Genomic DNA, 9,707 nt, shown 5'->3' on the forward strand with positions numbered 1-9,707 from the left:
TCCCCCAAGCACCCCACTGCTAGTATAAATAGGTATTTGGTGTCATGGGTTCATCACAACACTCAAAACGCAAACCCGAACGCAAAAAAATACAAAAAAACGCTATTACAACGTTTTGAGTTCTCTAATCTCTTGTTTTCTCTTCTTCTATATTCATATTTGTTGTTATGGCTGCCTCACAATCATCGGTTGGTCAAGGTTCCAACGCCGAACCAAGTTTCGTTCGTATTGTACCTCATAATCGTAATCAAGAGATTTGGTGCAATTGGGATTTGGTTGAATTGAGTGACCATTCATTGAAGGCTCGGTGCAAGTTTTGTGGGGTTTATTTAAACCCACTTTCGAATTCAAATTTGAAGAAACACATCGAAAAACCGTATTGCAAGGCGTTGAAAAAGAACGTCGATTCGCAACAAACGCAAATGGATAGTGAAGGCGGAATATTTACATACCAAATTGATCAAGTTCAAGATCGTATGGCGAAGTTTGTGATTCAAGAAGCTTTGCCGTTTAGCCACTTCGACAACCCTCGCTTAACCTCCATGATTCGATATACGCTTCAACCACAATACACTCGCGTAAGTCGTCATACTCTTAAACGTTATTGTTTAAAATTGTGGAAGAAGGCCAAAGAGGTACTAATTGCATATTTTGAAAATATAAATACGGGAATAAACTTAACTCGTGATGTTTGGTCGGCTCCACATGGTCTACCCGAATCTTATCTTTGTGTCACCGCTCATTGGGTAGACCCGTCATCGTGGGAAATGATGAAACGCACCATTGCTTTCGAACTCTTTGAGTATCCACATACGGGAGATAATTTGTTTGAAATTTTAGATTATGTTATAAAAACTTATAAACTAGAAAATAAAATATTTTCAATGGCATTTGATAACGCGTCGAATAATACATCGGCGGTTGATAAATTAAAATTAAAATATACGCCGATTTGCAATGGTGTATTTTTTCACTCAAGGTGTGTTGCACATATCATTAATTTAATCGTGCAAGACGGACTTGCTTCGGATGAGGTTACATCGGTTATAAACGATTTTAGACTAATGATACATGAAGTTTTTAAGAAAAGTAAAAAAAGACAAATGGATTATAGAAAATTTTGTAAAGATACGGGAAGAAAAGCTTTGGGAGCTAATTGGGATGTACCTCATCGATGGAATTCCACTTGCATAATGTTTCAAAGTGCTTTGGAACAAAGAGAAACTTTACAAATGTTTCATTCTAGTCTTGCCGAGAATGATTTGGCAATCCCCTTTTCAAATGAGAAATGGGAAATTATCAATGACTTAACGACTTTTCTTGAAGTTTTTAAAACATCAACTACGAAACTATCGGGAACGTATTATCCGACAAGTCCCTTGGTTCTTTCGGAGTTATTTTTAATGGTTAACAATCTTAAAGAATTTGAAAATAAAAGTCCAATGTTTTCAAACATGTAACCTTTTTTTTTTTGAACTTCTTAAAGTAAATAAAATGAATTTTATGTTAATTGTTTTGTTTATTTTTCATGCTATACAAATACGAATCGTAGTTTAGAATCCAAATCGCAAATGAAAAACGAAAAAAAAAAAAAAAAATTTTACACTGTAACCGGTTGGAACCGGTTACAGTGTAGGAACCGGTTTAGGAACCGGTAAGAACCGGTTAGATAGGTTAGGGGTCCGAGGGTGGGAGAACCGGTTCGGTTCCCTAACCGGTTCGAGCCTGGAACCGGTTTAAAAGGGGGTTTTGAATATAGGAACCGGTTAGGAACCGGTTCCGGTTCCTAGTCCCAAACCGTTTTGAACATCCCTAACCGAAACTGTTACTAACGTTCTTCACTGATGTTGACCGCCCGTTGACCCGCCTACACCTTTCATGTTCTCGGCATACATCAAAACCGCAACTTACCGTGCGTATCAGGACATAAAGCACATGACCAAATAAACACAGAATTGCTTCATCTGCTAAATAGATGATACAATAAAAATAAATCTTAAAACACTAAACACAAACTAAAACCCGTAACCTGTCAACAATCATTTTACATAAACATAAACCCCGAAAACCAAAATCACACGAAACGAAGAATCGACCTCTTCTTATGGGTCTTCCATGTCGGTAAATCCCCACCTGCACCACTTCCATCATCGACCCCAACATACTCGTTCCTCGGCGTTGGCGACCTAAACCTTTTCAGCAGCCCAGACCCAAGTTCGGTGGCCCCCTCACTCACACTTTTCACTTCCACAACATCATCTTCCACATTATTAGAACTTCCTGGTTGGTCCCGTCTCGATCTACCTGAATAACTATCACCATGTTCAACTGCCTTCTTGCCCAAACAACTATCACCATGTTCAACCGCCTTCATAAACTGCAAGTCACTGATCGTGTCGGCATACACGACGTCTTTTCTTCGTCTTTTTCCCGAGAGGTTAGCGGTTTCATAGTCGAACCCTTTACCGCGCATGTCTTTTGGGTTGTCGGGTTTTGTGTAGGCCCAATCGGGTACCTCGTGATCTTCCATAAGGCGGGATCGGTATCGTTCTTTTTGGCGTCTTTCGTCATCCATTTTTTCAAACAGCCAAAACTCTTCCTCTGATCGGGCAGTTAATCGGTTGATTTCTCTCTCGCTTGGTGTGTCGGTTCCAAGTGAACTTGTTCCTCTTCGCATAACTTCTTTGAGCATCTCTCTCCGATCTTGAGCTGCAGATGACATAAAAAAAATCAATTTTAAGATTTTAACCTTCGTTTGCATCAAGTACTTACCGTACATTATATACTGTATATGCCACTATTTAAGAAAATCTAATAAAGTGTTATGAGGTATTACCATATAATAGATCGCTATAAAAACTAAATTACCAAAACATCACTATGCAAACTAAATTTCCAAAACTAGGGGTGGTAAAAAAAACCACTGGAACCGACCGAACCGCTCAAGTCGAAGCAAATCGGTTGAAATCCAAACGGTTCGGTTTTTAAGGTTCGACGGTTTAAAAGTCGGACCAGGTTAGAAACTTGAAACCGGCCATATAAACCAAACCATTCACATCAAAGCAAGTTGGTCGGTTTGAAATCCAAACGGTTTGTTTTCACAGTTTGACAGTTCGATCCGTTTGAAACCTGAAACCAGCCGTGTAAACTGGACCAGCCATTTAACCTTTATTATTTATATTTTCTTTTTCACTTTTAGAATATGTAGTCATGCATATATATTATAAATATGAGCAATTCTTATTTTAAAAGTTTTAATACAAAATAATGATTTTAAAAAGCAAAATGAGTTCAACCTGCCAAAAACAAACAGCTAAACTCTCAAACTGGTAAAACCAGCCAACCCATCCAAACCGGGCGGGTTTGGTTTGTCTATTCCCAAAGCCCTGGTCAAAATTGATATAGTGAACAGTGAACACCCATAACCAAAAGGTCATAATGAACATTTAAAAAATTATAACATATTAATTGTTCTACATAATAACTGGCAGGTAAACCAGTTAAACCCTAAAATATACATGTGTTATTATATGCACAAAGACCAATTAGAACCGTACCAGACCGGACGGCTGTTGAAAAATCAGACATTTATCTTCTCTTTCATTTTCAAGTGTTGTACTTCTCATGCATTATAAAGCATATACAATCTTAATTAATGGGCAATGATAATTCAAAACGACTAACCTGTAGAAGTTGTATTAAACAATCCCGCCTGTATAACTTTAGCATCAATCCCCATCTTCTGTTTAGCACGCTCTAATATCACCTCTTCAACCGACCCAACACTGACCAAAACAAAAACCCGAACTTCCTTCTTCTGACCAATACGGTGGGCCCGATCCTCTGCTTGCTGATCCATCTGTGGATTCCAATCACTATCAAATATAATCACAGTATCTGCAGTCTGCAAATTCAAACCAAGGCCTCCCGCACGGGTACTTAACAGAAACATAAAATAAGGCGAATCGGGAGCGTTAAATTGTTTCAACAAAGTGCCTCGTTCTTCTGTCTTGGTTGACCCGTCAAGTCGGAGATATTTGAACTCGTGAAGTTGGAGATATACTTCTAGAATGTCCATGAGTCGGGTCATTTGGGAGAAAAGCAGGACTCGGTGTCCGGCTCGGTGAAGTTTGGGTAATAAACGATCAAGTAGTTCGAATTTTCCAGATGCTCTTACTATTTCTTCCTTGCGCCATATGTTGTACTCGCCCGTGAATAGGTAAGGATGGTTACAACACTTTCTTAGCTGCATTGATAGATTTTGAAGACTTTTAGATTTACCCGTTCCTGAAAACACACGTTTTTGTTAGTACAGATACATATAAAAAATTATTCCATAACTTCTATAGACTCATAGATGTAATCCTAATTCCATAAATGTAAGCCTACTGCATCACTTTTTGTGTTCAAGAGTGTAAATTGTAAAAGAAGTATAACATCAACTAATAGAAAACATCAGTTCTACTTCCAAGTGCCACATAATATGACATTAAATGTCGTAAGTGATGAAGCCCTAAATGATTCATAATTAGTGAAAACCTAAGTTAACGATATTCATGCTAAATGAAACCCTGATGGTAGTATAATGCTATACATAATAGTATCTTGAAACCCCAACTTATCATTTTGTTAATGATTTAGACTTGAAAATCAACAAAGTGTAAAGCAAAAACAAGTAAGACAGAGAACAACCAAATCAAATGAAAAATGCACAAGTAGAAAAAATAAACACCAATACATTTGAGGATGGTCCCATTTGGCAGGTTTAGAAAACAAAATGCCGGTAAACTTGTTTTGACATATTTGCAAACCAAATCAACCACATTAATAATAGAGAGAATAATAGAGAGAATAATTCGGTTTGTAAAGCAAGATATAGAAAAAAAAAAAGGAATTTGAACTCTTAACCTTGAATTATAAAGTATAAAACTAACTACTAAATTAGTCAAAATGAGTTGCCTATAATGGAATAAAAAGTTTAGGTGACAACATTTTTAGTTGAGTTTATGCTCACCAGATTCCTGTATCTTACTTTTATGAAAGTTTAAAATAAAATACTTCCAAACCCATTACTCAACTATGCATTTTATCCAAAGTGATTCTGTTATTGTCTCATTGAATATACTTATAGTAAATTAGTAATAGATATTTAAACTAGTAGCATGAGCACATAGCTAACAACGTAGAACTAAACGCAGAACAGCAACAACATAATAATAATTTATGGTAAACATTACCAACCTGTATCCATTCCAACCCTTCCAACATCAGTAACTTGCTGGTAGTAAACCTTTTGCCATGCTGACATGTCACATTTTAGTATGACCTGAGTTTTCTGTGGAAGATACTTTTCCACCTCATCTTTCTTCCTTCTTAAAATAAACGGCCTTATAACCTAAATATAGTAGAGTATAAATATCAGTCAAAACAGATTAATATTGTTTTACCCTAAAATAACAAGTGTTGTGCCGTGAGTATGTAACTTATCATCTAAAACTAAATAATAGACCAAGATAATCAAAAACTGATCATTGCAACCACAAGTTAAAAAGATCAAATAATCAATTTTAAAACACAAAAATGTACCTGATGTAGGCGACGAATGATCAACAGCTCTTCTTCATCTGTTAAAGAAACATCGCATTTGTCTGCAAATGGCGCATTAAACCATTCCTCAAAGTTTTCAACTGAATTAAAAATTGTTGGAAGAAGAAAATTAAGCAGTGCCCACAGTTCTTGTAAACTGTTCTGTATAGGAGTGCCTGTCAACAAAAGTCTCCTTCGAATTTGGTATCTGCAATTATTTGCCTATATTAGAGAAAACTTAAACAAAGAAAACTTTCACACACACATATATACATAGATATTTATATATGCATAAGTTATCAATTACTTCATCTAACCAACATTGTATTAACTAGAAAACAGATACTATAATCTCAAATATTTAGAACTTCATCACTATATGCTTACTTCAGTAACTGTCATTTGTTATAAATAATAGCCTCATCTTTAACTTTAAATTTCATTCTCTTACGTATGGGTACTTTTGGGAAGCTGACAACAAAATTTATAACAATGCGGGCACCTCATAAAAAAACATTCAAAGAGTGACCACAAAGTAAATGTGACAAACAATAAAACATAAGATTTATTTGGTACTTGTTAAAAAAATTATTTAATGCCCAATAAACTTTTATCCAAAATTTTTATAGGTGTAGTAGTCCATATATGACTACAAAAACCACGCTATTTCAATAGAAATCTAGTTATTGAAACAAAAATATTTGCAAGGCTTTATGCATTACAAGATACAGTTTGGGCAACTTTCAACTCGTTCGACATGTTTCCTTTTAAGCTTAGTTTTTATCACTTTAACATTTAACCTTTTAAAGATAAAATGAACCCAAATCAGCCCATTCATAAATAAGCATTTAAAAATCGCCATACCCGGAGACAAGAGTCTTTGCGAGCACAGATTCAGAATTCTTTAATCGATGACCTTCATCAACAACCATATAGTACCAGGGTATTTTCTTCAAAAAGGCTTTGTCTCTCATTATAAGATCATAATGAGTAATCAAAACGCTAAATTTCCCATCTGATAATTCTTCTCTCATTGCTTTTCTCTCATCAAGACGCCCATCGTATAGAAAGGCAGAAATACTGTAATAACAATTCAATAAAGAAAATATTATTGAGTTACCTTATAAATAATGATGCTATAAATGATGCTATACCTAGGAGCCCATGTTGAAAACTCATTAATCCAGTTTGGTAGTACTGCTTTTGGGGCCACGATTAAGTGGGGCCCAGTTACGCCCTTATTTTCCATGAGGTATGCTATCAACGATATGGTTTGAATTGTTTTTCCCAATCCCATTTCATCAGCCAATATTCCATTAAGATTGTTGTTAAATAAAGATACCATCCATTGAAGCCCTTCTAATTGATATGGTCTTAATTCTCCACCTTGAAGCATTGATGGTTGCTCTGTTACCTATTAGATTATAAATTTATTAAACGTTTGCAAATTCTGATTATTTAAAGAATGCACAATATTATTAATACCTTCTCCTGTATTGAATGAATGACTGAATTATATTGCCTTTGGCCTTCAAGTAAGTCGGATGTCTTTACTCCATTATCTTCTTGGGTATCATCAACTAAACCATCCTCATCCACATCAGCGTCCACGGCAGCTTCAGGAGTTGGCACGTTGGGTTGTGGACCAGCCAAGGGTTCAATACCATCATGCTCAGCATCTTTTTGGCGTCTTACAGCAGCTCCTAAACGAACAAGAAGTTCATTTGTTTTCCCTAAAAGCATTGTTAACCGTTCATTCTTGCTTTCTTCAACCATTTTCATGTATGCTTCTTGATCATCTGATTTTAAAGCTTGAAACCTTAATTTCTCTTGTCTAGTAGCACGCTGCCTTTGTCTTCCATGCCATGCCTGATTCACACAAACCACATTAAGTTTGAAACTTTTGGAAGTTAAATAGATGGTTGGATTGGTTTGGTAGCCGGTCAAAACAAGGTGGTTTGACAAGACACTGTTTGCAAAAACATGAAATTATTTTGTAAATAACTTGTGTGTCAAATACGATAATAGAAGTTATAGTCCTTCCATTTATAACTTATTGTTCACCTTTTTATTTTAGTTTGCCACAATAAGCGACCACTTCCTAACCAGAGGGGTAAATTTGCCAATTAGCTAAATAAATTAACTACCTTACATCCTTAAAATTGTGTTATGTCCTTGTAAAAAACGTTGGGGCCAATGGTATAACCTTTCAACTGTTTGTTTTTCAATTTTATCGGTTTTGTATTTTATTCGGTCGTAATTGAAACCAAACCACATAAAACAACCAAACCAAATAACCGTAAAGGAATTCGGTTTCAGGTTAAAGACCAAATTAGCCAATTTCAACCAAATAAACCGAACTTAACCATACTTAAGTTCCTTTGCCTAAAAAATATTTTTTGAAATACTATACTTCTTTAATTCTAATATAATCCACTAGTAATATATAACGTATAATGATAAGTTAGTTTGCTATAATTTTTTATGAAGTAACCAGTTTAACTAATTGTGATACAGTGATTAGTTAATTTGGCATAACTTTTATATTAAGTAACTAATTTAATTAATTCAAAGTATTGTACAAAGGAAAATTATGTTAGTATACATAATTTGAAGTTGGGATTTAAAACATACGATTGAAAAAAAAACTTGTGAAGTACTAGATATATCAAATATGACATATTCTCGAAGAGGTATTATGGATATTCGGTTATAACTGAGCTGATTATTCGGTTTCCATTTCAATCCGAACAGAATAACCCATACATATTTGAATTCTGATCATTTTAACAAAAATGATTTAGGAGGTTCTATGCAATAAAAAAAATTCTAGGCATGTCATGTGTGTGTAAAAGGACTAAAAGCTAAATATGCATATGGTGTACACGAATATAGAGATATAATTAATTTGCAAACCTGAACACCGTCATTCCGTTGCTTACGACGTTTCTGGGATGCCTGCACTTGCAACTGCAGTTCCCTTATTGCATTAAGTATTTCTGCAAAGAATTTCCTCTTCTTTGTTTCTACTCTATTCTTTTCTTCCTCTTCTAATTTAGTTAGTCTCTGCAACAAGCGTCAAGATTAGGGTTTAGAGTTTAGAAAACATACTTGTAGTATCAAATATTATATAAAAAGGAAAAAACAAAAACTTGGTAAAAGGTAGAAAATTACATCGGCGTCTCGTTTCTTCTTCAAGTAGTTATCTGAGTCGAGACCAAAAGCATCTCCCACACCATATGAAGGGCGAGAAAGCCTCATCATGCCCCAATCAAATAATTGCTTCTCCGGATGCACACAGTTTAATGACAACATGTACTCTGACCTCACCTTTGACCTCACCTTTTTTTGCATTTCAGCTAACTGAAATGTAAGACATGTATTTCATTAGTATAATACCACATAAAAAGTATTCTAAAGTAGAGTATACCTTAAGTCCATAGAGTTCAATCAAGCATTTTGACTGCAGGTCCTCGCCTCTGTTTGTAGGCAATTCTGAATGCATAATAAACAAATCATTAAGCTGTTAAGTGCATAGAGATTAGTGAACAATGACTATAATAAGTTCCACAACCTTCAAGTTGAGTCAGACGACTCTGAAGGTGACTCTCTATCCGATTCTTTCTTATTTCTGCTAATTCAGAGCCGGTTATGTGATTAGATCGATGGTTAACAAGAGCATCTTCAAGGTCTGCCATTAAATCTCCTCCTTTTGGAAGTTGTAAGTTATTCTACAATAACAACAAAGAAGAATGAATCAATGTTAAGAAAATCAAATGACCAAATAGTCTTCAAGCCCCTTTAGGGCTTAAACCAACACATTTTATTACACATACTAACCCTAGATGCTAAATACAAGCTCACATCAAACATCCTTACCAAAAGCAAACGTTGCAATTATATAGCGAAAAACACAAGCAATCTAACTAAAAGAAGCCCTAGAAAACCTAAAACTGAAGCAAAATAAGAATGATAAGAAACATACATCACAAAACTGCAAGATTTCACAATAAACAAACACGAATTCACAAACGCAGCACTAATTACAACAAAAACGCATCTACAATTAGGTTTACTCGGCCAATTCAACAACCTACAAAACCTAATTATCACTAGACACC

At 35.2% G+C, this 9,707-nt stretch overlaps 1 protein-coding gene across 1 annotated transcript; it reads right to left on the reverse strand.

Annotated features, from left to right (window-relative positions):
• Positions 1–1,944: 1,944 nt before the first annotated feature.
• LOC143628538 (putative ATP-dependent DNA helicase CHR12) lies at positions 1,945–9,424 on the reverse strand. Its single transcript, XM_077098102.1, has 11 exons — positions 9,161–9,424; positions 9,017–9,081; positions 8,761–8,949; positions 8,503–8,652; positions 7,072–7,455; positions 6,741–7,000; positions 6,451–6,666; positions 5,587–5,794; positions 5,242–5,395; positions 3,685–4,287; positions 1,945–2,709 (listed from the first exon to the last, which is right to left on the reverse strand). The coding sequence occupies exons 1-11, from the start codon at positions 9,282–9,284 to the stop codon at positions 2,075–2,077; spliced, it is 2,988 nt and encodes a 995-aa protein (XP_076954217.1). The 5' UTR covers positions 9,285–9,424; the 3' UTR covers positions 1,945–2,074.
• Positions 9,425–9,707: the final 283 nt, after the last annotated feature.

The sequence above is a fragment of the Bidens hawaiensis genome, unplaced genomic scaffold (genome assembly GCF_021521415.1).
Source record: "Bidens hawaiensis isolate Kalapana, Puna unplaced genomic scaffold, B.hawaiensis_p1.1 tig00005019_1, whole genome shotgun sequence".
Taxonomy (NCBI): Eukaryota; Viridiplantae; Streptophyta; class Magnoliopsida; order Asterales; family Asteraceae; genus Bidens; species Bidens hawaiensis.

What these genes read in the sequence shown, in the direction of transcription:
- LOC143628538 (XM_077098102.1), bottom strand. Translation starts at nt 9,284, where the DNA reads ATGGCAGACCTTGAAGATGCTCTTGTTAACCATCGATCTAATCACATA. An exon ending in TTGAACTCTATGGACTTAAG is followed by an intron (nt 8,950 to 9,016) that starts GTATACTCTACT and finishes CTTACATTTCAG; the next exon opens with TTAGCTGAAATGCAAAAAAA. An exon ending in TTTTCAACATGGGCTCCTAG is followed by an intron (nt 6,667 to 6,740) that starts GTATAGCATCAT and finishes TTGTTATTACAG; the next exon opens with TATTTCTGCCTTTCTATACG.